This window comes from Netta rufina, assembly GCF_964035555.1.
Source record: "Netta rufina genome assembly, chromosome: 4".
NCBI lineage: Eukaryota > Metazoa > Chordata > Aves > Anseriformes > Anatidae > Netta > Netta rufina.
The window spans coordinates 16,589,219-16,617,017 of NC_140127.1; the positions used below are offsets into that span (position 1 = coordinate 16,589,219).

The following is a 27,799-nucleotide window of genomic DNA, read 5'->3' on the forward strand; positions in this document are numbered from 1 at the left end:
CCGAGCCGCAGCCACCGTGAGCAGGACCACGGCAGGTCCAGCAGAGGACAGGCGGCCGGAGGGCGGGTGCGTGGCACCCACAATAAACCTGAGCGTTGGCCCTTTGCGTGGGAAGCTCTCTGATAATATGGGATGGATGCCGCCGCACCTCGGCTTCAGCAGCCGAGTGGGTCCTGGGGAGGGGAGGGGTTGGCAGCTTTGCTTTTAGCCCAATAAACCCGAATTCCCTGGGGGAGGAGAGGGGGAAGGATGGAGGCTTACACTGCATCGTGGTGCCCTCGGAAGGAACATGGGGGAAGCTAAGAGGGTCCCACTGCTTTGTGCATCCCTCCCTCCCAAATCACCTTCCTGCATTGCCCCACTGCAAAATCCTCTGCCTTCCCTCACCTGTGGTAGCTTGCCATGGGTCACAGGACATTACAACTGCTCCTTTGCCTGTTTTTTCTTTTTTCTTTTTTTCTTTTTGTGTGTGTGTGTGCACAGAAACTTATTTCCTTTTTAATCCTACTTTTTAATTTTTATGTTTATATTCCCAAATATCATGTGGAAGCCCCCAGGAAAGCTGTGCTTCCCACCTGCACTTCTGGGATGAGAAGCAACTCACTGTTGCACCCATAGCTATCTGCTTCACAACATTACTTTTAATCCTTGAAATACCTCTCCTCTAAAATACACTGAAGCTGCTTTAATCCCCAGTTTATGCATATACCTGCTTGGACAAAAAACAAAAAACAACAAAAAAAAAAAGGGGTGATTTATGGCTGTTCTCATCTTTACAAGCTGTAATGCAGATGCATGCTTCTACCAGAGCAGGTGTGCTGGCAAGGTCTTTTTGTCACTTTTGTGGAACCAGCACCTTGAAGCTGCCCATTCAGGGGACAGCTATGATGTGCAGGACTGCATCTCTGCTGTGGCAGAGCAAGCCCCATGTGTCCTGAAACCAGGAGCTCCAGCCCTCCTCTAGCCATGATGTGCAAGCATCTGGGTGACACTGGGTGAGCACTGGAGCAGGGGGTTATTTTGGGAAGGGGCCGGTCACTGCCCCTACAACAGGGTCCCTCCAGCACCTTTGCAGCCCCAAACCAGTGGGCCCATGGAGAAAACTTTATCGTTTTTTGGGAGCTGTCACTGGGTGGCTGAGGTTCACCTCAATGCGGAGATCCCACTGCTGGGCTTGGTGGCACTAAGGCTGAGCTGCAGGTACCAAGTGGTTGTTTAATCTCTTTTAGTCCAAACCAGGTAGAAACTGTGAATAAAGAAGAGAATGCTGCTAAAGCACTGCACAGCCGTAAGGTTTGCCCTTATCTGAAATACTGTGTGCACCTGGGTCTCCTCTGCCCTGTGCTGAAGGGCACTGCAGATTTGGAGCAGGTGTGACAGCAGGCAAGAAAAGCAATCAAGGTGCTGGGAATGACCAAGGGGCGAAGAGGAAAATGTGATAATTAAAACCACAACCAGTGCAGGGAGGGCACTGCCCATATATTGCTTTTTCCAGCATTGTTGTGGCTGGTGGGAAATGGGTCCATGTCAATCCTATGGCTCCTTGGTGGAGCATGCCAGCTCTAGGACAAACCAGGTTAATGGGAGAAAAACGCACTGATAACAGCACCTTCACACCTATCCAGCTGAGGAAAGACAAGTTTTCAGCATATACAGGGCAAGTTTTATGATAGGGTATCTCTCTTCTTGTATTTCCTTTTATTATTCTTACATAATATATTTACTTATACTGATGACGCTTCAGTGGGCCCCAGGACTCTTCTGGGCTTATGTTTATGGGCTTAAATACATCCTAGCAGGCATACCCCAGGAGGGAGCACTCCTTTCCCATACCGAGTGATAGGGGGCAGAACCTGAGGCCACCTGTGGAAAACCAAAATACCTCCTGGGATGCTGAAGCTCCCCAGTATTTAGTATGAGGGTTCCCTTCTTTTTCCCCAGCAGCCCTGAGGATGAGGGGACGCTTGCAAAGCAGCCAGTGTGAGATAAAACTTGCTCACGTCATGTCAGGATGTGAAAAACCAATGCGCGGATGAAAACAGATGTCTCGAGGGAGCTTTCTCAGCCACCGAGTTATCGTTTCCTGCAGAGACATTGTGGAACAGAAGTTTTATGGTTTCGCTTCAGGTTGTGACCGAAAGCACGAGGGCAGCCTGCGGCATCCCCGATCGGCCCCAGCGAGCTGCTTGGGGAGGCTGGGGAAGGGAGGGGAGAGGACACCAAGGACATTTCCTTGTGTCCAGTTGTCACCTGAGAAAACACTGTCACCCTCCTCCCTGCAGCCTCCTTTCAGGTTGTGGAGCACAGTGAGGTCTCCCCTCAGCCTCCTCTTCTCTGGACTAAACAGTGAGCCAGACCATGAGCAGCCAGTTCCTCCTGGGGAAAGCTGTGGGGAATGGCCTCAAATGCTTTGCCGAAATGCAGGTAGGCAACATCCACAGGCTCTCCCTCACCTCCTAAGCGGGTCATCTTGTCACAGAAAGAGATCAGGTTAGTCAGGCAGGACCTGTCTTTCACAAACCCATGTTAGTTGTGTCTGATCACTCGGCTGTCCCATATATGTGGTGTGATGGTGCTCAGGACGATGTGCTTCACAACCTTCCCCAGCACCAAGGTCAGACTGACAGCTTTCCCCTGGCCTCCTTCCTGCCCTTCTTGTAGATGAGTGTCACTTCTGCCAACCTCCAGTCAGCTGGGACCTCCCCAGTTAGCCCAGACTGCTGGTAAATTATTGAAAGTGGCTTCCACCAGCACTCATGGATAAATCCCATCTGGCCCCATAGGCTTGTGAACATTCAAATGTTGTAGTAGGTCACCTGCAGTTTCCCACTGGGTTATAGGTGCTTCATCTTGCTCCCTGTCACTGTCTTCCAGCTCAGGGGGTGGGTACGTAACAGTGAGTATGGCACATTTCTGACCCCTGATACAGAGGGACCACTGACTTGCTCTTTGGATATCATTCATTACTACTGCCCTGTATTTTCTTAAAATAATTCTTTCCTTTAGCCACAGGCTTGGGCTCTATACATCCAGGCATATTGCATGCCTCGAAACCACCTTGCAGTAATAATAACAGTAGCATCGATAGAAACCCAAACCAGAAGCAGGTGCAGCAAACTGGAACAGTGCTGCTGGTGAAAACCCTTGGGTGATGTGGGTCTGGAGACCCACCTGCACTGCAGGACCACAGTGTGGTGACGGTGGCCACCTCCTGAAGGGCAGGTGTTCCAGCTCAACCTCAGCCTGCTACACCTGCCAGAAAGCAGGCGGAGGGATGGTACAAGCAGTGGGCTAACAGCAAGCTTTGCCATCCGATGGGTCCACTTATCAAAGGAGGATGTGGTGGTGATGGTGGAGTGCCCCCAGCTCTGGGATGAAGGCTTTTGGGGTCCCTGTTCTGCCCACCCTTTGGAAAAGCAAGGGCTGCATGAGGCATCTTGAACAGCCCGTGCAAGGATGTCAAATTCACCTCTTTTCAAAGAAAAGGTAGCTGCAAGTTATCGCATCTGTCCATAGGTAAAGCCCAGAGCTCTCCCAGAGCTTCCACCGGGCACGCCAATGACTCCCATTAACTCAGATGTTCATATATATTTTACACACAGTTATAAAGGCCCTATAAAAGAAATGACTCAACAGCGACCGCATTGATTCGATTTGGCGATGATGTACAGGAAAGGTAATTACCGTCTTCGCGTTATTTCATTTCCTCTGGCCTCGCCAGAGCAGCTCAGCACAGCCAAACCCTGCAAGGTTCCCTGGAGGAGGCAGCAGGGGCTGTGACCTGCCACGTCGAGGGTGCTATACACCCATGGGGGCCCGGGCTGACACAGCAGAAGCACTCGATGATGGGAGTGCATCACAGGGAACAGCCTCTGCAAGGGGCTGCTGTAGAGGCCGGGGCCTCCAGCGCCGCTTGCCTCCGCCCTGATGCCCCATACCCCTCCCTGTCCTTCCAGCTTTCCCAAGGATCTCCCTCCTCCCACAGCAGGATGGCAATGCAAAGGGGGAAAAAGACAAAACTAAAAATAAAAGCATGTTAAAAAGCCTCCTCCTCACCCCCCCGACCCCAAATAAATAAATGAAGCAGGATATCTATGCCACAAGCTTGCTTTATTTACAGAAAAGAGCGGTAGCCTCCTGATTGTTCCAAAAGCTCCTCCCCTCCCCCTTTTTGGCCAGATTCCCCCATCTCTGGGATACTTTATTTATTAGAAAACATAGCTCGCATAGCTGTGCCCAGCACAGCATGTTCCCCGGGCTGGTGGCACAGCGTGGCTGCAGCACTGCCGAGGCCACGGTCCTGCTCCAGGTCTCCTGCCTCGCCTTCCCTGGGGAGAAGGACTCGACTTTGCCACGTGTAGAAGCATAGAATCACCTGGGTTGGAAAAGACCATCGAGACCATCAAGTTCAGCCACCAAAACGATCTCTACAACTCATAGCTAAATGATCTACAGCTCCAGCATCTGTTACTTTAACTCCTACCCCCCGCAAAAACAAAACAAAACAAAACAAAACAAAAAAAAACCCAAAACACTAGAAAATACACAACACAAGGACCATGCCTCACCAACTTTTTCCCACAGCCCGTCTAGCACGTGCCACTGGAGTGCTGTCATCCCCAGCTGCCACTCATTTTTAAAGGTCATTTCTCAAGCCGTCCCCACGTGAGCACGGCCACTGGCAGCACGCTGGTGCTGACACGCAAGAGGAAGCCCAGGAAAGCCCTCTCCGTCAGCTCTCACCGCTCACAAGCACCTCCAACAAAAACCCTTGGCCTCCAGCCCAACCAACTTGCGCTCCTGGATGTCAGAGAAGTATTTGTGCGTTGTTATTTTTAGCATTTTTTTTTTTTTTTTTTTTTTGCACCATCGGGGGAGGGTGCAGAGGTCCTGCACCAGCCCTGCTGCAAGCTGGACAGGCAGAGGCTCTGCTAGGGCTCGGCTATAAATAGAGCCCAGCCGAGGAAGGCACCAGGAGCACTGCACTAATTGTGCTCGTTCCAGCTGGGGAGGAAGGCAGAGGGCTTCGTGCAGGCAGGGCAGTGTTGCTGCCAGCAGCCAGCTCCAGGAGAAGCCCACAGCCCCGTGCTCCTCTGCTTGTGGGCCATCTCTCCCCCCCCCCGGGTTTTGCATTCCTCAGCAAGCCTTGGCTTTATTAATAGCTCCTCTGACCTTGTTTGCATCCACAGCCTGCTGGAATGCAGAGATTTTCCCACCAGGCAGCAACGAGCCCATCCGCTCCTCATCTTGCTGTGCACCAGAGAGGGGGCTTGGGCTCGGGTGGTGGGCAGCGGGTTTGGGCATTGCTGCTGAGGCTGCTTCAATGCAAAGCCCTTGCCCATCACCCTGCCCCTGCTTTCCTCAGTTTCCCTGGGAGGAAGGGATGAACCCAAGGCTGTGGGAACAAAGCAGGCTTTGCACCACCACGTGTGCACCAGGCCTCCGCTCTCCTTGCCCCCCAAAAAGGGCAGCATCCAGCACCTCCACAGGCGAGGGCAGCTCTCTCTGCAGCACCTGCCGTCCCAGACGCGCTCCTTGCCCATCTTTATCCGCCGCATTTATCTCCATCTCCCAGCCATTCATTTTCTGCTGCGCCGTGCACTTCGTGGCCCTGTGGGAGGCAGCGAGGGCTCTGTGCCAAGCCCGATGCGCACCGCGGGAGTCCAGCTCCTGTTATCGGGTTTCCCAGCTGCTGCCCCTCGCTCTGGCCAGCTCCGGTGGGGGATTTAGCCCGGCCCCATCATCCAGCAGCAGCCGTGTGAGATGGGCTTTCCCCCAGCTTTCAGCTTTCCACCTCACCTCCTCCACCTTGGCGCTGAGCTGCTGCAGGTGCGTTGCCTGCTGGAAAAAGCAGTGCCAATGCAACACATTTACGGCTCAGCCCGACTTAAAAAAGAGAGAAACCCCTCGCTAGAGGAGCAGCAAATACCAAGAGCAAGAGAGGAAAAGGTCAAAGTCAGCTGGAGCCCACCCCCTCTATCATTTTCGTTCTCAGCCATATGCAAACGTACAGCTGGGGAGGGAGCTGCTCCTCCAATGCTCAGCTGAACTAAGGGTTTTCTTTCAGCCCAGTCTTGTGACTGAAACCCGAACAGGAATATTTCCAGCTGCGACAAAATTAGCATAGAATTTAGCATAAAATCTGCCTGCTTGTGGACTTGACCAGCACGGTTTTAGATTTAGCAACACAGTCAAAGGCTACGTAGCGACCGAGCTTCCTGATGCTCGCCTCGCAGCCGCGCTGTGATATACTGACAGCTCATTTACCTCCTAATTTTTGCAGGGGAAAAAAAAAAGAAAAAAAGAGACAAACAGGAAACAATTTGCTGGTAATGAGCACAGTGCTATGGAAATGATGGCTGGAAGACGCACGGAAATTCAGCCTTGACCTTTGCAAGCCACAACCCCGCGTTTCCCCCGCGCGGCGCTCGCCAGTAGCGGTGCAGGCAGTGCAGCCTTCGGCCCCAGCCCAAGCCCTCCGCCTTCGGTGCCCCCTTTCCTCTGCACCTCCTTCAGCCAGCAGCAGCCCTGGCGCGCTGCAGCTCTTTAAATACACATTTCGCTGAGTGAGTGAAGAAGCTGCTGCATCTGTTTCTTCCTGGCAGTTGCTTGCAGGGTTAATTCTTTCTGTTCTTTGGTGTTGTTGATTTTTTATGAGTTAAGGCTGGATTGGTGCTTCCAGCCATCTCCAGCAGCTGTGGGGTGGAAGCATCCTTGTCCCCGTTCTCACAGGCACATGGGTGGAGGCAGCAGCCTCTGGTTTGCTTGGGCAAGCCCAGCCCTCGTGGTCTCCTTTCCTCACCCACCAGCACAAACCCTTCAAGATGTGTACGGGACAAGTTGCTGTGGCAGCCTGCCTTGGTGTGAAATATCTCTTCGCTCCAGTCACTGGGTTTTGACCAGCATGAGGAATTCATTCTTTATTCCGTTTCCAGCTATGCTGCCTGCCCTGAGCACGCAAGCACTTCTCCACGCTCTCTCTCCTGTTCCCCTCGCCACCCAAATCCCACCCCGTGGATTACCTGCGTTGTCCAACAGCGTCACTCGTACCCTAGCTTGGACAGGGGAGGGGACGGCCAGGATTGGGGCAGGAAAGCAAGGACACCAGGCTCAGCCCCACACAAACTCGGCTGCAGCTGGCCAGATGACACGAGCTGCTCTCGTTTCCATTTTAATCAGATCTCCCCCAAGCAGGGCACAGTTAATTTGCTGCTCGCCTGGCAGCAGCTGCTGCTTGTTTTGATGGAGTCACCATGACTCAGGAGGTGACGCTCGCTCCCTCCACATCTGCTTGCCGCGGCCTCCCGCGATGCTGCTGGGTGATTTCACTTAGTTTTCCCCTGGCAGGCTGCAGGCAGCGCCACTCCGGAGATGTGAAACGCCTGCTGTCTGCAAACACCCACCTGCAAGAGCGAGGCAGCTTTCCCCTGTGAAAAACTTCATCGATGTAGAAATGCTCCTGCCAAACTACCCGACCACCCTCAGGTGAAGGGTACTGGATCTTGGTTTACCCAGCAATTTCTAGAATGCACGCACGTAAAAGACCACAGCACACGGCATAATTTGTTTAATAGACATTGTTTTACATTTATAGCAGTGAGAAAAGTGCTTCAGAAAGAGATACGTAAGCAAGCTATGGTAATGCTATCATCCGATTCCTAATACTTCAGACATAACGGGGCACTGACAGATCAAGTCTGTCGCTTTACAATAGAGCAAGTTAAAGACGAGTAGTTGTACTGTGAAGACAAACTGTTGTCACTTTCCCCTGCGCATTTCATGCAACTGGGACACTGCACAGCCTGAAGTTCTCAGAAACGAAGAGCTTTCTGTAATACTTGGTTTGCAAAACACTTCGGGCAGGATATCACACAGAAGAGAAGGGGGGGAGGTTTTGTTTTTCAGAAGAAAGCATTTCTCTACCATACCTTCTCTGACCACAATGAAGATGCCACATAAAAAAAATAGTAATAATAAATCACAAACCTGGTGCCTGTGCTAGAGCCCCTCTCTGAACTGCTGTTACTTTAGCAAACAGCCCAGGCTCAGACGGATTAGTCAGCCCAGTGTTAGTCTGACAAGACAATGGTATGTGCTCCATTTAATGTTACCTAACCAGCAAAACATCCAGCTACCTGCCTGCCTGAAGCGCTTTGTAAGAGAACAAAACAACTGAGGATCAAAAGCCGTGTGAATGTAACTGCAGCTGGCAAAGGAATCTGCATGAAGAGACACCAGGTGGGGTGGACCCTTGGGAGAGGGGCAGCCCTGCATGATTTTTAGGCCATTCATCATGTGTACCCACACAGAGCAGCGCTGCTTTTAAAATGAAGATTGTACTGTGCATGTGTGCACGTCGACAAATCAAAGGGATGCAATTTCTGCAAGCCTCCATCCGCTCGCACCGATTGCTCTGAAGCCCTAGAACAAACACATCATTTCAAAGAACAAAATGTTCTCATGCAAAGCTTTGCAGATGTCAGCATTATGTAAAAGGCCACTCTTAAAGCTCTCAATTTCCCCCAGCAGCTGCAGCCAGAACAGCTATACCTCCACCCCGCGCTACGCTCACAACCTTCGGCTGCCCCAGAACACGCTCTGCTCCGACAGCTGCTGCTCGCAGCAGCTTCCCATTCCGCACCTCACTGGTCATGCTCCCGAGCTGCCTCCTCCCTGGCAGGGTAAACCACTCCCTCCAGAGACTGACCCTCGCTGCTATCGCTCTGCTCGACAGGGAGCTTCCCAACCACCTGCTGCCCCAGGTGTTAGGGAGGGGGACGCTGCTTGCAGGACTCCTTTGCACCAGCACAAAATCTTCACCATCGGTGTGACGACTCTGAGTTAACTTTTACTGAAATTTTATTATTATTATTTTTTGATAGATAGCCTCTTCCACAGCAAGGTCTTCTGTGTCCAGCCATATGCAGCACGTATCTTAGTCACCGCTACTCCGCGGGCTGCTTGCATTTTCCATCTTGGGCAGTATTATACGATTCACAGTTTGTACACTTCATGCCTAGGAGATGGAACTGCACTGTAGAGCGGGCATTGCAATCATTACAAAGGATCTACGTATATAGGAAAGAAGAAGAGAGAGAGAGGCTGTAGCATCAACAGGACACTCAGCAACATAGTACAACTATGCTTTTAGCAACTACAGAACTGGCTTGCCGTCAGGGCACAATGCCAAAAATATTTTCTTGTTAAGGGCAGCAGCAGAATAGACTGGGCTGATTTAACTTCTCAGTTTGCAGCTACAGGGACAGACATGCCTTAGCTTCTTCTCTTTATGTAGCAGAACACCGGAGAAAACCTCAAGTCAAAATGAGAGCAGATTAACAACAGCTACCAACATTAGCTTCTCTGCTGTGTAAGACATAAGTCAAAGTGAATGCTCTTCTCAAAACGAGCAGTGAGGAGATTTTCCATAACGCTCTGACTCAGAGAGTCAGTAAGATGTGCTGCCTAAACCAGAACAGACACAAGCAGAACATCAATGATCTGAGTGGTTTAATTCAGTCTTACTAGCAAGCAGCACCCAGTTTCACAGTTCTGAGGTAACTGAAAGGAAACAGAAATTTGTATTTGCCAGCCTTGCACAAATCAAGAGCTGAGTGTTTTTGCAAGAACAAAAAACAAACAAACAAAAAACCAAAAAACATGGAACATGAAGCTCCAATGTACAAAAAAATGAAATATTTCTGCTTTTTGCTTTGACAGCACCTAATGCTACAGAAGAAAGTAAGATACTTCCGAAGACCAAGCTATTTCTCCACTGTGTGATATTATGGCATTTTCTGTTTTTATGTTGTTGTTATGTGTTGGTTTTTTTTCTTTTGTTTGTTTTGCTAGTGGCACGGAGGGTGCCTTTGTTTATAAACCCAATAGATCACACCGTAAGCTGACACACGACAGTTCTTTATCATTCCCTGAGTCAGGTTGGCTTCTGATCCAGGACAAGTTCCTACTGCCCTCTACCGCCAGTACGGGAGAGATGCAGATCTGCCAAAGGCAGAGGCATGCACCGGTCTCTTACCTCCACCATCATGTTCTGATACTCTGTGGGCATAGGTGTCTGTGCTACTTCATCATCCAGCTGCCGCCAGTACCTCCTCATATCTAAAGCCGAGTGCATGCACAAAGGACACCTGTAACCTCTGGCAAAGAAGGGAAAAAAGTCTAATTCAGAAGATGGAGAAGGGCCATGGAACAACAAAAGGTCAAGTTTCTCATCATACAAGTCAGAGAGAAACTCTACAGAGAGAAACTCCACAAACTGAAAGTTCTTGCAAACAGAGCTGGAAATTAAAAGCCCCTTTTCCCTTTAGGAGTTGCCCTGAAATTACTGAGTACTGGCACCATGATCTTTGCCCCTTCAAGTCATCTGCTTGGATTAAGCCATGCACAGACAAGAGAGGTTTATAAATACTTACTCCTTTAACATCTCCTCATAACATGTTCTGAAAAGAAAACAGAATGAGAGGCTTGGTAAGAAGAACGCAGCTACTGACCAGTAACACATCTGGGTTACTAACCCAACACGTTTGGACTGAACAAAGGGAAAAGGCACACAGCTATCCCCAGACTGTAAATTAAAAATATCCTCAGTCCAAGTGAAAAGAAAGATCTCCCACAAAACCATTTGGTACTTAGCTAGACAAGCAGAGATAAAGCACACGTGATTCCATTCTAAGGTCTTCTAAAGTAACATGAGTGAACAGATTCAAAAATATGTCACGGGTTGCGTCATTTGATTTTGCTAAAAAATTAAAAAAAAAAACAAAAAAAAACCAACAGACTGACATACCACAAGGTAAATTTAAGGTAGATGGGACCTGAGGGAAGATTCAATCTGGAGAGGCCTCTGTCAAACATGAAGGCCATTAACTGTACACACAGAGAAAAATGTGGAAGGGAAAGTGTCTATCTCAAGGTTACGAGGATGGGAAGGAAACAGGTGGCCCTGCTGTAATCATTCTTCTAAGGACACCTAATTTTTATTATGCCCGATAGAGTGGACAGGCTTTGTAGTGTAACAAAGCACTCCAATGCCTTGGATGTGCCCAAGGAAACTCAGCAGAGGAAAAAAATAACAGAATGAATCCTCCACCACCACCAAGATCCAGTGGATTGTGGAAGACATCTTTTCTGAAGAAAGTGCTTCCTGATAAAATGCCACTCTACCACGACTCCCTTCAAAACCAGGCATGTACATCAACAAGGTCTGTAGTGCTGCTAAACAGAATGACAGAATAATTATGGTTGGAAAAGCCCTCCAGGATCATCTGGTCCAACCATCCCCCTACCGCCAATGTCACCCACTAAGCCATGTCCCCAAGCACCACATCCAACCTTTCCTTGAACACCCCCGGGGACGGTGACTCCACCACCTCCCTGGGCAACCCGTCCCAACACCTGACTGCTCCTTCTGAGCACAAATGTCTCATTTCCAACCCGAACCTCCCCTGGCACAACTTGAGGCCACTCTCCCTAGTCCTATCACTAGTTATCTGCAAGAAAAGGCTGACTCCCAGCTCCCCACATTTTCCTTTCATTTGTAGAGAGCAATGAGGTCTTCCCTGAGCCTCCCCTTCTCCAGACTAAACAACCCCAGTTCCCTCAGCTGCTCCTCATAGGACTTGTGCTCCAGGCCCTTCACCAGCTTCGTTGCCCTTCTCTGGGCACGCTGCAATAAGCAGTGCACACTAGGCAGCAGGTTATTTCTAATGCTCAAATATTTGCAGTGCTTTACTTGTGCAGAAGATGACCACATGGCAGAACACGAGCTTCAACACGGGATGTGTGAATATCCTGTTTTGAGACAAGTATTAGACAAAAGAAAAAAGTATTAAATTCAAGGACAGCCAACAATACATCCAATTGCAAGAGTCAAAAAGAAGTAGCTCACCTCCAAGCATATTGGACAATCCTGTCTGGAGACATTTTCGATGCACTTTGTGAAGACAAAGAAAAAGGTTAATCTACTATATGGTTATTTACATTGGTTTAAACATGGAAATTCCTAGAGACAGATAAGGATGTATGAAACACTATTGTTTTCATTTACGCTTGATGTTCTGAAGATTAACAGGTGGTTTAGCATAACAATAATAAAACACAGCTTGGAAGTATACACAGGGAAGTGGCTTCCAAACCTTGCCTAGCTCTCCCCGTGCTGCAGCAGGGACAGCAGCTCCGATTTAAACACCGTCAGGGACTGCACTCAGCAGCAACTTGCAGAAGAGGGGTGGAAGGAGACCAAGGCGTGTTTCCTACGGGTGTTTTCCTTCAGCCGTGGGCGAAGCCAGCCCAGAGGCGTGTTGTTTGGGATAGGTGCACTCAGAGCAAGGCTTGAGCCTGCTGCTTGCGAGTGCTGGGGCCAAGCCCTGGCAGCCAGCTCCTGTCAGCGAAACCGCGCTGTTCCCCAAAGGAAGGCACAACCTGCTGCACGCTCACCTTGTGCTTCCCTCGGAGGCTGAGGCTCAGACACAAGTTGCATTTCGAGCAGTGGAAGAAATCCTCCTTCGGGCCGATCCTGAGGAGACGAGCGGCGGGTCAGCAGCAGCAGCAGCCGCCCCCCACCCCACCCCGACCCGAGCCGAGCCGAGAAGCCGATCCCGAGGGGCGCGCACCTGCAGATGCCGCAGTCGTCGCAGTGGTACTGCTTCTTGTCGCGGTCGAAGAGGTGGCACACGCCGCAGTAGTACTCGCCGAAGAGGCTCTGGCAGCCCTCGCAGCGCTGCTGGGCCTGCGGGGGCCGCCACACGGGGAGAGGGGGAGCGGGGGTGAGGTGCGCGGCTCAAGATGGCGCCGCCGCCCCCATCCCCAGCCCCAGCCCCATCCCCATCCCCCGCCATGCCGCCCCGGCGCCCACCTTCTGCAGCAGGCGGCAGCGGCTGCACTGCACCTCGGCCACGCGGAAGCGGTCGAGCCGGTGCTCCTCGGCGCCGTCGTGGCACAGGCGGCAGGGGTAGAGCTTCCCGCAGCACGGCGCCTGCAAGCAGCACAGCACGGCTCGGCTCGGCTCAGGGCTCAGTGCCCGGCCCCGAGCCCCCCGGCCCCGCGCCCACCCCGCCGCCGCCGCCGCCAGCTGACCCTGAGCAGGCAGCCCCGCCGGTAGTGCTCGCAGCCGCCCTCCTGCTCGCCGCCCGCCGCCATGGCCCCGGCCCGGCACCACGCCCGGCACCGCGCTGCGCCGCCCCTTCCGCCGGGGGAGGCCGGGCAGGAGGCTGTGCGGGTAGGCAACTGGCACAAAACGGGGTTTGCGCTGTTAATAAGCACCCCCCGAGTCTTGTTTTTATAACACAGGCAGTGCCACCGAGGTACGTGAACAGCTACACCGCCAGGTTTACACCCAGTGAAGCAGCTTTTACGTGTGCAGTCACACACTCGAGACAAGAGGTTTGGATTTTTACTGTCCTTTTATTGGAAAGGTGTAACGCGCCTGTCAAAACTGCGTAGCAACAGAGCTCTAAGAATGATGACGGTCACGGTGCGTCCTGCCGGGATACATCACTGAGCCTGTTCTGTGGAGGGGCAACAAGCTCCAAAATACCGACAGCTGTGATGGGCTGAGGGCAGCATGAGGAGAGCACAGAACTGCCCGAAGCCAGCTGGGAGCAGGTAAAGCAAAAGTGGGTGCGTAACAGTCCAAAGATAAAAGCGATCTTCTTTTCCTCCCCACAAGCCGCTGCTGAGGTTTATACTTCCAAGTCCCATTACCCCAAGGGACCTAAGGGACTATGACTAAAGGACTAAGTGATTTGCTGAGCACTCACAACAACCTTTCCACAGGCCATCTGCATCGCAGTTCAGTATTTTTTGCCGATATTCTCCCTTCACCATTAACAGGAGACACACGCTCATCCAGTGCAGCCAGACAACAGGCCCAGTTTAACACCCAGAAGTCTGGGGGAAGAGAGCACGGAGGGAAAAGGAACCTAACACAGCTTCACACATGCTGCTGAGCAGAGTGAGGGTTTCAAAGGAACAGTTAGGACATTTACACATTTACATTTCTTGCACAATTTTTTCGTGGATATTTTTACCAAGGCAAAGGTGCTTTCCAGTACAGAGCAGGTAGCCCACCAAAACATACCAAATTCAGCAGGTATCTGCTTTCGTCACCACTCATTTAAAAAGAACCCCCCACATTGTGAGGGCAGTAGTTAAGACAAAAGCAAGCCCAGCCTCTTCTGAAATACTCCAGAGCAGCTTCTGCCCATCACACACTGACAACCACTATTTCTTTCTGAGCAGCCTGGCTCTAAGCCAGGAAGTCAGCATTTTGAGAGCTGTTTCACATGCAAGAAATCCAGCAGCAATGGCTGTGAGAGCTCTGTCCTCGGGCTGGACCCAAGCCACTTCCCATCGCAGTCCAGTGGCTAACATGAGAGTAAGAGGTCCTCCTTTCTTCTCCAGAGACCGCCTGGTGTTAGCACCTGGAGACTCGGGTGGGTTGTTCCCACTGTGTCAGCCACCTGCATCAAGAGGAGAAAAGCAGGATGATGCAGGCAAACAACATCACAGAGGTATTCCCTGGTGACAGGCTTCCTTTACTTTTATTCATTACAAGCTGTGCACTTACACCTTTGTGTTTCACAGATGAGACAGCTTTAGTAAGGTTCCTTCTTCCCCACTTACATTATCAGGATTGCTTCTTCTTTCTTCCTAGTGGCATTAAGCCATCACATCGCATGCATGTATGTGCCAAATACACTCACCTAGATTAAGAGCACGTGCAGTACTTGTGCACAAGACTAAAAACCCATTTCAGAGTCAGCAGTTGCTCCTCTGCCTCAAAAAGGAAACACCAGAGCCCAAACTATAAAATTAAGATGCACAGATTGCACCCTCACATTAACAGTCTTGCCATGACAAGCCCGTCTATGCAGGACATAAGGTTCCAATGAAGCCAGCAAGATTTTGGAGCACAGCCTCTGAGGAGCCTTTCAGAGCACCTTGCCTCCTTCCCCCCCTTTCTCCTCCCCAACTTCTGCTCCCTTTGCAAGGTGCAATTGTTCCATCCAGCCTCAGTGAGATCACCAGGAGTAAAAATCCTCCACAAACCGCTGGAGTTCTTGCTTTCAAGAGACATGAAAGAAACTTTGTTATATACAAGGAAGAAGCTGAGCAACAAGAGGTAACAATATCTCAACAAACAAACAGAAAAGTAAACAAAACAAAACACGACCTTTTATTTTTTTTTTTCAGACAGAACCACTTTGAGAACTGCTCAACAGCTACAGTAATAGACTTAGATTAAGTTAAATTGCATGACATCATTATTAAGCTGCTATTTCCCTTTTTGTTACTCTACCAGCTTCAACTCCCAGATTAACAAGTGAATTAATTTCCAACACCACCGCCCAGCACTTCAGCCCAAGAAATGATTTACCTGCCCCAGCCCATTTCAATATCTGTAAAGAAAGCTGCATGCGGTCCTCAGTAAGCAGTCTCCACACCCAGAGTGTGAAATGTAAAAGGATTTTCCCATCACACCTCCCAGCTAGTTAAGTGTTTATGAAACAACCCATTTGAAAGACACCAGGAGGCTCTCCTGTAAAAATTAAAGCCTACCTTTTAAAGGCAAGTGTGATCTTCTCTGTAATGCTAGTGCTCAACTCTAGGGAAACCGGCTTCTGATGCATCAGGCATCGAGTTCCCTGACATCTGTCAATTGGGAAAGAAATTTTTCAAATTCCATGTGTAGTATCACATAGGGAGAACAACGAGAAACCACCTTCTAGGTACATATGCGATGCCAACACACAACTGTTCTCTGATCAAATCTGGCTTCAAAAAATTGTGCCAAGAATACACCTTTTCTCCCTCCAGTACAGTCTGCCAAACCTCAACTGGAAGCAAGGTTGCCAAAGTGGCAGCAGCCTAGGGAATTACACAACTCCCACAGTATTTCAGCGTTACTGGGGAAGGAACCTCTAGGAGTTGCAAATATTTCCCTTCTTTCTCTCCCTGTGCCTGACTCCTACACTTTCTCCCTCCCTACTGCACTCCTCCCCTCCATGTATAGGACAGTCAGAACAATTCTGCTCAAAACATGTGTTCTTCCTGTTTTTTCTTCAATTTTGGAAAATTGGGTTTACTTCTACCTCAATCCAGCCAGATGAAATTGCAACAATTCATACTGCCAGTAAAAAACATAGTATTTAGCTAACCTCAGAGAGAAAAGCAGAGCCCTATGTTTCATCTGTGACCCTTCTCCTTCCCCCCCAGCTCAAGGCCTCCGATGTTTCTACTTAGACACTTGAGAAACCAAGACAAGTTTTTCTTCTGTTAAGAGCCAGGCAGAAACCTTGTGGGTCACACTGTTCAGAAAATCCTGAACCGAAGAAAAACACAGCACCCAGAATTATTTTATTCCTTTTTTACCTGCTGTGAGGCCAGACTTGGGTTATGGAGATCAATAGCAGCAAGGTAGGGGACCCGTGACTCTGAAATTGTTTTATTTTCCTTTTTGGGATATCTGGGATGCCATGCTGCAAAATACAACCAATGCATACAGTGTTAAAGAAACCAGAGCTGACTGCTGTCATGCAGACTGCTTTCTGCCACTGATTTAGGATCAAGGTTTTACGTAGAGGACATTAAAGCTCATACCGTCCACTCCTCTCAGTTCAGGGAGAGGATTTAGTTCTGGCAAACGCACATCTGTCTTGGAGAACTCCCATTTTTTCTTGTTTGCCTGAAGGATGTTCTTGTCATTAGAAACCTGAAATGAAGTGAATTATAAGTGCCAGCTTGTGCAGAATATAAAAAACAAAGCTATTTTCAAGTTTCAAACTTAAAATTTATCAACACAGCTATGTTCTGCTGTAGTTGGAACTTGCACAGTAGTAAAATAAAAGAGTGTGCTCTATGTTTATACACTGAAAAACAACAGAATGGCCACAACAGAATGAACAAACAAACAACCACCACCAACAAAAACAATGTTGATCATCTAAATGAGACTGCTTTCAAAGAGACAAAATACAATTGAGAATGGCTCAGATTAGTTCTCTGGAAACAGTCAGATATTCCTGCTAATATGGAAAAATATTATCTAGGTAGTGAGTGCAATGGAGAACTTTGTATTTCACTTGTTTTCATTAGCAACTTCACATGCATTTGTGACCTGACTAAATGAAGCCCTGAAAAAGTTAAATCAAAATCCTAAGCTCTGCTTCAGCAGTGCAGCACACACAAAGAGGTCCACTCTTTCTGTCCAGGCAAGATGTCATGGGTATATTCCATGGCACCAGGTATATAATCCAGGTATCCGCTCCCTCGCTTCCTTTAAAAAGTCCTCTAACACAAAATGTGTTTCATATAAGATAATACTAACAAAGAATAGCAAATGACACAACTGTTGGAAAAAAGGGCTGAAGAATACAGTATTTCTAGCTGAGAGTTATGGTGAAGGCTGCAACAGAAGGGATTCTTGACAATAAAGCACATACTTCAGAATTTTATTTTTTACTTAGTCAAGGGGGAAAGACACAACTTACCGATGTCAGGCTTACACTATAATGGCCTGCTGGAGAACGCTTCCTTTGCTTTAGAAATGGGTTCAAGTATTTTTTGCTCTTTTCATCAACTCTGTAATGAAAAATGACCTAAACTTTGTACTAACCAGGGTAACCTGGTAAATATAAATACAAACAAATGTAAGAAACCCAGAACCACTGACATTAAACAGTAAGCAAAAAGGCTTAAAGGGATAACACTCTCCACGGACCCAGCTAACAAAAAAAGTTTCATCCAAAGGACTCAGAGAAAGGCCAGTATCACAGCAGCTGGTGAGCTGTTGCTGTGCAGCAGTGCTTTGCCAAATGCAGAAACACAGAGACCCCCTGGCTGCGTGGACCCTCACAGCTGCTTGAGATGAAGCCAGGCTTTCTAACTCATGTACAATCCTCCTCCCAAGAGCTGCTCCTAGCTGCATCCTGTCCCAAACCCCCTTCTCGCACTCCCACATCATCTCCTTCACCTCCATCAGCACACTGCAGCTTCTCAGCAGCAGAGTCAATAGACACAAGCTTCTCCAGCTCTGTTCCCATACCTGTAGCTATGGTTTCCAGGCAGAGGCCCCATCCCAACAATAGTGGGAGAAATGTTCTGGTTGATGGGAGGAATAACTATGCCTGTGTTCTTGGCATAGTCCAAGCTGCTGCTGGAATCTTTTAGGCTGGTTTGAGGGCCTATTTTAAATGGGTTGATTGCACTGTCATACAGGGAGCTGTGGTTGGAAGATCGCTCTGCTTTCTCTCCATCAGCTTTAGAGCACTTTGCTTTGAACAGCTTTGCATCACTGCTCTTTGGGTCAATGTTGAAATCCTGTTTGGGAAGATAAGCATCATACTTCTTTTACAGTTATGTTTAAAAAGAAACTTAGAGCTGCGCATGCAGGAAAAAGTCAAAAGCCTAAACCCGCACAACTCTGCAAGGATCTGATGGAGATGTCATTGTTTTTAGTAGCGAGATAGAAAACATGTTTGCCATTAAAATTGGAAGGAGGAAACTTGTCAGGGTTCCAGCACCCTCTGTAAATAAGTCACCTTGGAATGTAATCGGAAGTGATGGAGGAAGAACAGCCGTATCATGTGTCACTTCCAAAGAAATAAGAACCAAGCCCAATGTCACCTCAATGTCACTCTGAAGCCTCTAGTCCTTTGTATCTGATTGAAAGCAAAATATGCAGTTTTGGAGACGGGACTTTAACACTGGTAAACAGATGCATACAAATATGCTTTGCTCATCCAACATGACTTACACTTTCTGATTCTCCCTTCAGCTCTGTATTTGCCAGGAACTGCATCGCGATGCATTTCGCTGACAAGGGACTGAGCAAATAGCCACCTGGAGACTGTCCAGCTAAGCACCAGAGCAACTTGTAGCAGCCAGTCAGCACCAAAGGCACAGAATTTCTACGCAACAGCCTGAAGGCTGTACTGCACCGAGTATCAGAGCTACGGGGGCACAGGACTGCTGTAATGCCTTGAACTGAATGACTAAATCTTCAGCACTGTTTAGACTTGCAGTGACTTAAAGAGGTGAGCTTCTCTGGCACATCAGTTATCTAGTCTTTTTTTTAATGAAATGTAAAATTATGCTTATATCTTTGCTATGCAATTAAACTGCAGCACATACTTACTTATATAGTGATTTTAAAAAACAAAAAAAATACAGGTTTGGAAAATAAAGATCAACTAACCTGGACACCAAGCATCTTTCTTTCTTCTAAAGCATCATCTTTATCCTTTCTGCTGGTTTTTGATTTTTTTTGTAACTGATGGTCTCTGGCATCTTTCTGAATCTTTAGTTTAAGCTCCTGAGCAAATCTATATTACATATCACATAAAGAGGAAGGGAGGGGGAGAGAAAAGGCTTCTGTTATTCTAAATATCATTAGTTAGTGCTCAGCCCAGGCTGTTGTTATAGCTATCCAAGTAATCAAACAAACCTTGTCTTTTTAAGTAACGAGAAGCCAACTGAATACAATTTATTCATTAAAATAAGTAAAGTCTTACACATGCACACTTTCCACATCACAGTAATAAAGGAGGTTGTATCCCAGTCTGGCATAGATGCGGACACTAAATAAATACACTGTCAGACAATACTACCCACTAACCAAAGTGCTGTGACACTGGGCGCACACTGATGAATTAATGTTGTGACAAGGTAATGTGGTAAACATGCCACTGCACTGTGCTCCCATTCAACTGTTCTCCCATTTTTCAGGAAGGCTAAAACCAAACAAAACCAAAACACTTGGCAACCATCAGCTCTGCAAAATCAGCATGCGGTCTTCAAGCACAACTGCTTAATTTCCTTTTAATCTTGTCCTATTTTGAGCAAGAGGTGAACTGTTTACCTTTCAGCAAATCCATCCTCGTTAAAGAAATTGCACTGCAAGAGTTCAGCACAAGACGGTCTTTTGTCTGGGTCAATCTGCAAACACCTCTGTCAAACCAACGTAAACATTAGAAGGCAGATACTTCAGAAATGAAACAAAGGCATTAACATTTCCAAATGAAGTAAAAAAAAACAGCTGCAAAGCTCCCACTTCTGGGGTCTCTTATGCTGAGATAGGCCCAAGAGACATACACTTCTTGCCAGCTACATCCATTCTAATCACTAGGGCTCACAAAGACTGATTGCATAGGTAATACCTGCCACACAAACAGATCCCAGTAAAACTCTCTTGTTTTCAACTACATTTGCTTGGCCGAGGCTTTAGAAACCGTTTTGCTCACGAGGCATTTCAAGCACAACCAAGGGTTTTTTAGGTTATTTTAGTTACCCAGCATATCAATGCTCCAGTTTATCGTGTGAAGGAAGAAAAAAATCTTCAGGATCAGTTACAAGCTGTATGCTTCCTAGATCCCACACAATAGACGCACAGCTCTGAGAGCAAGGAAAACGTAAGGAGCTGTGTATGATCCACAGAAGAGGTGCAAGGCACGCTACAAGCCTCCCTCAGAGGGTATGCAGTGATCCTTTTGGCTCTGGGATGACTGGCTCAGTCTCCCCCATCATGCAGGACAGCAGCTGAAGCATCTTTATGGTCCTCACTGACCTGCCAACCCAAGCAGTTCGTCGTTGCATGGGTAGTTGAAAGCAAGCCAGATTAACAAGTCCTTTTGGCAGGCTGTATTCAGTTCCCCAAGGCAAGGGACAAGTAAACAGAGAAACGTTTGTGCTAAACTCTAGACAGAACCTCTCCAAGGAACTTCCAAAATGATCAGTTACGTACCTTGGCTAAATTCAGCACTGCAGCAGAGAGCTTGGGGTATCGTCTGTCCAGAGATTCAACCTCCTTCACTTCAGGCAACCTCATGCCAGCAAAGTGGGGGTTTTTATAGAATAACTCTTGGTGTCTTAGAATTAAATTACCTGGAATCAAACAACCAAAGCAACCACATGGAAGAAATGCAGTCCTGCAGAATGTTCAAGAGGCCAAAATACTGGATCAGCATTAGAGGGCTACAATGTGGGTCACTCTCTTTCCGCTCATGCACCATGACTTGATGCCATCTGTACTCACAAGCTCCTAGCCCCCCTTCATAAAAGACACTAAGAAATCACGCTCTCAGAAACAGTTCAGCATACACCAAAGTCTCTTCCCACACTCTCTTCTCCCATCAGGACTTATTGAACCCCTTTGTTAGTGAGCAGGCACTAGCAGCCCGACAGGCTGTTCTCACCCAGGCACTTGGTGATATGGTAGAGCTGGTCAATGTCTGAATCTCCGGGGAACAGGGGCTCTCCTGTGAGCATTTCCGTGACCAGACAGCCAATGGCCCACACATCCACAGCCCTGCAAGAAAAACATCCCAGCTCAGCATGGCTTCATTCCTCTCTTGGAGCTAAAGGCTGAGCTGGGCCAGCACCCAGCAAGTCTTAAGCAGGTTATGAGCCCCAGGGGCAGCTTTGGCCCCATAAACAGCAAGATGGCTGTTTTCCAAGCTTACAAGTGCTCTGACGAATGCCAAGGATTCAGCTCCTGAAGCAGGCAAACACTAGAAGAAGCCTGACCAATCTGAAATCAATTTCCAAACCCCAACGCTTTAAACATTCTAGTGCAATGTAATACATAAGAAGATTTTTGCCCTTTGGAGACCACAAAAGTAAGCCCATTTTCTTTCTGCCAGGGCACTTACCAGAAATGAACGTTAGGGACGTAAAGAGCTGGACAAACAGGCCTGTGAAAGGTAGTTTAACTTCTGACATGTTTTTGCAGCACTGGAGAACCAGGTAAGAAAAATCTCATTCCTTCCACCCCTTCCCTCCTGAAATGTCTGTCTCATATTGCCTAGAGGGCCTTCTCTGCCTCCCATCCAGCACTCCAGCTGTGCAGGGGGGAAGCAGCCTCCTCTGCTACTAGCTCTGGCAACCAACAAGTTCCTGCAGACAACAGACTAGGAACGTGGCTGGCTCAGTGTCTCCTTCTCCTCTCCTTCTGAGCCAGGAAAGCCTAACACTGGCAGCAGTTAGCTCCAGAGAGGAGGAGAAAAGAGAAAAGCTTCAGCATCTACAAGCGAGTAACCAGCATTCCTTTAACCTGTTTGCCAAGCAAGAGCCCCCTGCCTCCCCCCAGAACAGAGCACCCCGCAGTCCCGCAGCCCTTCTGCGGCCTCCCTGCCCGTCTCCTACCTGCCGTACTTGGTATCTCCCACCAGCAGCTCTGGGGCTCGGTACCACCGGGTTGCCACATAGTCCGTGTAAGCTTCCCCAGAAGCTGCCAATGTGCGAGCAAAACCAAAGTCACACAGTTTTACAACTCCCGACTGGGAGACTAGGATGTTCTCTGGCTTAATATCCCGATGTATTATCTGCACAGAGAAAAGCAAGTCAAGACAAATTATTTCCCCATGCTAAAATGACTGACCCACCAGAAACAGTAGCTTTATCACGTTCAGGTAAAAAATTACATTTCTGCAGGCATGGGAAATGCACAGTTTATTTATCAAGCGCCAACTCACGTGCACAGGTGAGCATAAAACCTCCAGGTTTTGTACAGAATTGTTAATTTTATGCACCTCTCTGTGTGTATTTACCATAGCTATTTTACCGGCACAATTTATTATACTTTAAAATCACAAGTTTAAAAGTTGTAAGCATCGCATACCCTGCAGTTAAACATGAAGAGTATTTTAGGAATACATGTGAGACAGCTTCTCCAAGCATAAGAAGAAATATATACATATATACATCATAGTTACAAGAACACCATTAAATTGGCAAACCTGTGTTACAAATCAGTCAAAAAGAAAAACCTAAAAATGTTGAAGGAAAAAAAAAAAAGCTTCTGGAAGAGAGACGATATCCCTCTGCCAGAGGAAAGTCAGTTTTCAGTGAGGTAACACCAGCATTTGAACCCTCTGGACCTCTGGAGCCTTCCTTTGAAGAACTGTCACAGGTCAGTCACAGACAGACTACTGGATTAGCTGATGTCAAGCTCTGACATTTAGTGCGAAACTCAGTCAGGCCCTTCTGCTCAACTTCCATCTTCCAGCCCAAGCTCTATTTCTCTAAGCTTTAGTAAGAACCAAATATACATCTCTGTATCTATCCATTCAAAGTTAAGTGCAGAGCGCACTTCACATGCATACTTACGTTATGGCTGTGACAAAATGCTACTCCTCTTAAAATCTGAAATAAGTATTTCCGAACCCTGCTGTAGTCTAGTCCGTTTGGAAATGCCTCAAGATCATCAAGCACTGTGTGATCCACGAATTCAAATACCAGATACCACCGTTTCTTCTTTTTACACACTTCCAGCAGGTTCACGAGATTCTCATGCCTGAGTTGCTGTTATAAAACAGGAAATATTTCGTGAGAGCATGAAAACATTTAACGAGTAAACTAAGACCAGACACTTTTAACTACAGCCCAGCAGATGCATTGCCCTAGAGTGCTCTTCCTGTCATAGCACCCACATTCATTTGTTCTTAAAATCAGCTCAGTGATATTTCAGACAGGCTTTATTTTGCCACTTTTTAAGGTAAATTGGAGGACTTCCACCACCCCCTATATGCAGATACCTGTATTTGGAACCCAGAAATAAATAAAATACTAAGGGCGTTGCTTTCCGCTGCAAACAGCTCAAGGAGCAATAAACACAGCTTGTTGCTGTAATGTTGGGCTGTGTCTGAGACTCAGGCTTATTTATGAGACATTCTCATACAGGTGGCCAAGTAACTCTACGCTACCCTGCCAGCTCCCTCAAAGCAGAGTACAAGGTTCAACACCAGCTACTCCTTCCAGATAGGATTCAAAGCACCCAAAGAATTGATGAAGACAGTTCTCAATGTTTTATTTTAGAAAACTTTGCCTCTCTCAATAACCCAAAGCAGATTCATCTCTTTTCTCCCATATTTCCAATTTTACTTTTCTTCTCTTTCATTCCTTTCTCTAGGACTTCCTTTTAAAAATCTCTTAAATCCCCATTTCAAATAGTTCCCAAACCAGATGCAGTACCTCTGTTCTACCTAGCTGCCAGTTCATCACCAACTACTTAATATCTGTATCTTATTTTTTCTTACAGATCTGATCATAGACTTTTCTTTTTCACTCCTACCATACCCAAAGCATTTCTGTTGGCACTGCCAGCACATTTACAATAAGCAAGGTGACAGAATACAAGTACACCGAATGGATAAAGTTCAGCATTCTTACCTAAAACACTCCAGTTAACAATTAAACAGCTTTGATTAAACTGTCTCTAGTGGGTTCTGAGTGAAAAGTGACAAGCCAAGGATTTGAAGATTTTTGTCCTTTATTTATTATTATGCAGAGGGGAAAGCTGCAGATCTCAGGGACCACGACCAAGGAAGATGCAAAAGGACCGCAGACCAATTTCTGAAGATTTTGTAAAATGATGCTCAGTTAGAAATTGAGAGTGGGGGGCTGTTTTTCGTATCTTTTTGATCTGAAGGCAGCACCTGAATTTGCTTGTTATGTATTGACACCTCCTGGCCCAGCATCCCTGCCTAGGCAGGTCTGCATGGCTGAAGATGCAGGAGGACATCTGGGTGCAGGAGCTGGGCTGCTCTGCATGAGCACTGCCCTGAATGCTGAGCCAAACCCAGCCAGGCTCTGCCCTCCCTGGCCAGCATCCTCAGGTCAGTTTTTCCAGCACCAAGACTTGGACTCTGGCAGCTGCAAGATCGAGTGCTGTCCTGTGGGCACTTCTCCGCAGTGTCATCGACATGACTGGAGGTAGGGCAAAACGCTACTGGCTTTGCCAGGGGCAAATAACAGCTGAGGGGCTAAGATCTGGCAAACACTTCTGATTTAAAAGACTAGTAAAATGTAGGCTCAGTGGAGCAACTTAACAATAAGAGGGAGAGACTGTAGCTCCCATCCTAGGGCTCAGCAGCGACGGGTTCCTCTATGCCCTTTGTGGTCACATCCATGTCCACGTAGAGGGGTGCTGTGCTGGGGAGGACCGCTGCACAGGCCATCAGCAGGTGGACTGTTTGTACTGGTGCTGTCACACTCTTAATACTGTATTTCAGAATCAAATTGGAAGAAGCTGCAGCAATTCAATCCTCTCAGCTGTTTCCTCAAGCTCTTTTCTCCAGAATAATTTACTCCCTGCACAGGGGATCTGAACAGATTTTGCTGCTTTCAGTAAAAATTACATTTCTGCCCAAACACCAGAACAGAAACAAATAAATAAATAAAATAAAAGGTTCACAGGGAATGAGCAAGTGAAGAAACTACAAGATTAGATCTCTTGATATTTGTTCTCACTGTGAGAGGCCGTTTACTGAGCTATTTATGGAAAAGTCCCCCTTGCTAAGTTCCCATTTACCCAGGAAAACAAGTTAATTTCCAACACACCTGGGAGGTGCTACGTGCTTTGACTCAGTAACTAAGCGAGGCGTGCCAGCAGACCAGGTACAATCCAGACTCATGCAAACTTGCTGTAAGCGTTTGAGGGACAATGCTTTGAGCTGCTGGCTGCATCTCAAGCTTCAGCAAGTACACTCCCATTAACTCTAAGTGCCTACAGCTCTTGCAGCAATGGCAGAGATGACTTTCTCCCCTCCTCAGCACAGGGACTTGAGTCTGGCAGACTTGGGAAGAGACTTGTGGAAGCCAAGTGGAGAGGTGGCAGGCTGGCACACATCCCCACCTCCAGCACACCCCACATTCTGAGGAGAAGCCTAGAAAACCCCGACTCTAATCAGACTCTCCTTTCTTCACCAAAAGAATTTCTTCAGCCACATCCCAACACTTAACACTTCCACGTGTGCCCTTGCACAGGGACAGACACTTTTCTGTACACACCCCTTTGAGACACACCAAGGTACCTAACACCTCTGGGGGGAGTAAGGCAGGGCAGCACACACTTTCACTGGAGCTCAGGGAAGAAGGAAAATGCTGCTACTGCTGCTGGAGGTTACAGTGGAGAATACAGGGCCTGAAGGTGGTAAAAAAAACAACTGGAACAGATGTGTGTCCTGGCACTGCATCCCACCTGCATCCTTATCAGCCTACTCATGAAGGACCACAGCAGAAAAACCTTGCAGTGAAGCAGCTTAGGAACTTGCAAAAGCTTTCATATAAAGAACAAAGCCAGAACAGGGAGCAGGAAGACCACATGATGAAACACTGAAGAGCATGCAAACAAAAACCCCTTGTTTATCTAAAGCTCCTGGGTATTTTTCCGGAGTATCTACAGCCCATGGAGAACCCTTAATGAACTAACCCACACAATGAGACTACAGAGCTTGCCAGCACGTAACGCTGCTGATAAGAAGCCAACAGGCAGATGGACATTTATGTGAGGATAAAGAGTCCACAGTTGATAACAGACAAATCACACACTCAGGCAGCAAGAGCCACAGTGCCAGCTGGCTTCAGCCTAGGGGCTACCCGTTGACCGATAAGGTTCAGGAGTTTGCTGCTTGCCCTCCTGCAGCCTCTTGCAGGCAGTTCAAGCCTGCCAGGAAAGTGCCATAAAAACCCCACCGTGTTCCTAGCAGCAGATTTCCATATCAGATAATGTTAGCACCCAGCCTGGCCAGGCTCCCTGTCACACATCCAGGTCACCATTTACCTGCAGATTTTATAAGCTCGACATTTGCCTTGTTTTCAGCAAATCAATGGCAGGAAGGTACTGTCTTTTGGTACCCAAGGCAGAGAGGACGCAATTATTTCCAGGAAGGCATATGGAGACCTTGGGGTCCCTTCGTTTTACCTTTACCTGCTGAATACTGGGCACATAAACAAGCTTCTGACCGAGTCGGGGCTAGCCAGAGGGAAAGGTTCAAGGGGTAAATGAATCCACCATGGCTTGGCTGCTCGTGGGAGCACGAGCAGGACCCGACCAAGCCTGGCTTTGTTGTTTGTGCTTTATAAGCTGATGTACAGTGGTGCCGTGTACCCCTTCTAAAAAAGCTGTCGAAACTGACAGAGTGCCTTAAATTCACACCCACCCTCCAGCTTCCCTGGGTAAACACCACTCTTTACATTAGGGAGTCTCAAGAGGCATTTTTTCCCCACGTAGCCTCAATGGGAAGATCTCACCCACATTCGTCAGCTCTAACACCCGTAACACAAGGGGAGCCCTGATCGCAGGCACTCAGCCCGACAACGCTTCAACACCCGTCTCAGCATTCATTAATGAGGAATATACCCCCAAAGCTACCAAAAAGACGCCTCTTTAAAACGCAGCTTCGCCGCCCGGGGCTCCCCCCCGCTCACCTTCAGCAGCTTGATTTCCCTCACGGCGATCTTCCTCACCATCGCGTCATCCTCGCTCTCCAGGAACTTCTTGACGGCCACCACCCGCCCGCTCTCTTTGTGCCGGCACCTGGTCACCACCCCGTAGCTGCCTTTCCCGAGGAAGCCGAGGACCTGGTACTTCTCCATCTCCACCCCCCACCCCTTCCTTCACAGCCCCCGGGCAGCGCTGCGGCTCCCCGCCCGGCGCCTCACGCTGCCCGCAGGGCACGGCCCGAAGGCCCAGCGGCACCGGGGCAACGGCAGCCACCTGCCGCAGCGCCCAACGGCCGCCAACGGCCGCTGCCGCGGGCGCCCCCTCCCGCCCTTCTCCGCAATGTGTTTTTTTTTTTTTTTTTTTTTTTTTTTTTTTTTTTTTTTTTTTTTTTCCCCTTCCCAAGCTTGTAGTGTGTTTACGGTGTGCCCGGATGAAAGGTGTCCTGAACAGACCTCCAGCACCTTGAAGCAAAGATAGGAAATGACAGTCTGTTCTTCTCTGCTTTTCAAGGTCTTCAAATCCTCGCTGAGGTCTTAGATACACTAATTTACCTCTTGG

General features: G+C 48.2%; 2 protein-coding genes across 2 annotated transcripts; both read right to left on the minus strand.

Annotated features, from left to right (window-relative positions):
* Nucleotides 1–7,566: 7,566 nt before the first annotated feature.
* Nucleotides 7,567–13,176, minus strand: RCHY1 (ring finger and CHY zinc finger domain containing 1). The gene is made up of 9 exons (XM_084285511.1): nt 13,096–13,176; nt 12,875–12,994; nt 12,633–12,748; nt 12,457–12,535; nt 11,909–11,953; nt 11,753–11,811; nt 10,434–10,460; nt 10,037–10,157; nt 7,567–9,068 (listed from the first exon to the last, which is right to left on the minus strand). Exons 1-9 carry the CDS (start codon nt 13,156–13,158, stop codon nt 8,946–8,948), a joined length of 753 nt encoding a protein of 250 aa, XP_084141637.1. The 5' UTR covers nt 13,159–13,176; the 3' UTR covers nt 7,567–8,945.
* A 1,014-nt stretch (nt 13,177–14,190) lies between these two features.
* On the minus strand, nt 14,191–27,623 carry CDKL2 (cyclin dependent kinase like 2). The gene is made up of 13 exons (XM_084286180.1): nt 27,226–27,623; nt 23,125–23,319; nt 22,162–22,340; nt 21,213–21,325; nt 20,762–20,901; nt 19,880–19,968; nt 19,217–19,343; nt 18,065–18,339; nt 17,511–17,601; nt 16,621–16,732; nt 16,393–16,499; nt 15,580–15,672; nt 14,191–14,480 (listed from the first exon to the last, which is right to left on the minus strand). The coding sequence occupies exons 1-12, from the start codon at nt 27,391–27,393 to the stop codon at nt 15,613–15,615; spliced, it is 1,656 nt and encodes a 551-aa protein (XP_084142306.1). The 5' UTR covers nt 27,394–27,623; the 3' UTR covers nt 14,191–14,480; nt 15,580–15,612.
* Nucleotides 27,624–27,799: the final 176 nt, after the last annotated feature.

Bases quoted from the DNA above. Each gene is read 5' to 3' on its own strand.
- RCHY1 (XM_084285511.1), bottom strand. From the start codon at position 13,158: ATGGCGGCGGGCGGCGAGCAGGAGGGCGGCTGCGAGCACTACCGGCGG. The intron at 12,749-12,874 runs GTGGGCGCCGGG...CGGCCCCCGCAG, and splicing joins GCTGCCGCCTGCTGCAGAAG to GCCCAGCAGCGCTGCGAGGG. The intron at 10,461-11,752 runs GTAAAGCACTGC...TTTTCTTTTCAG, and splicing joins TGTGGTCATCTTCTGCACAA to AACATGTTATGAGGAGATGT.
- CDKL2 (XM_084286180.1), bottom strand. From the start codon at position 27,393: ATGGAGAAGTACCAGGTCCTCGGCTTCCTCGGGAAAGGCAGCTACGGG. The intron at 22,341-23,124 runs GTAAGTATGCAT...TTCTCTGTGCAG, and splicing joins CATTTTGTCACAGCCATAAC to ATAATACATCGGGATATTAA. The intron at 17,602-18,064 runs GTATGGGAACAG...TTTTCATTACAG, and splicing joins CCTGGAAACCATAGCTACAG to AGTTGATGAAAAGAGCAAAA.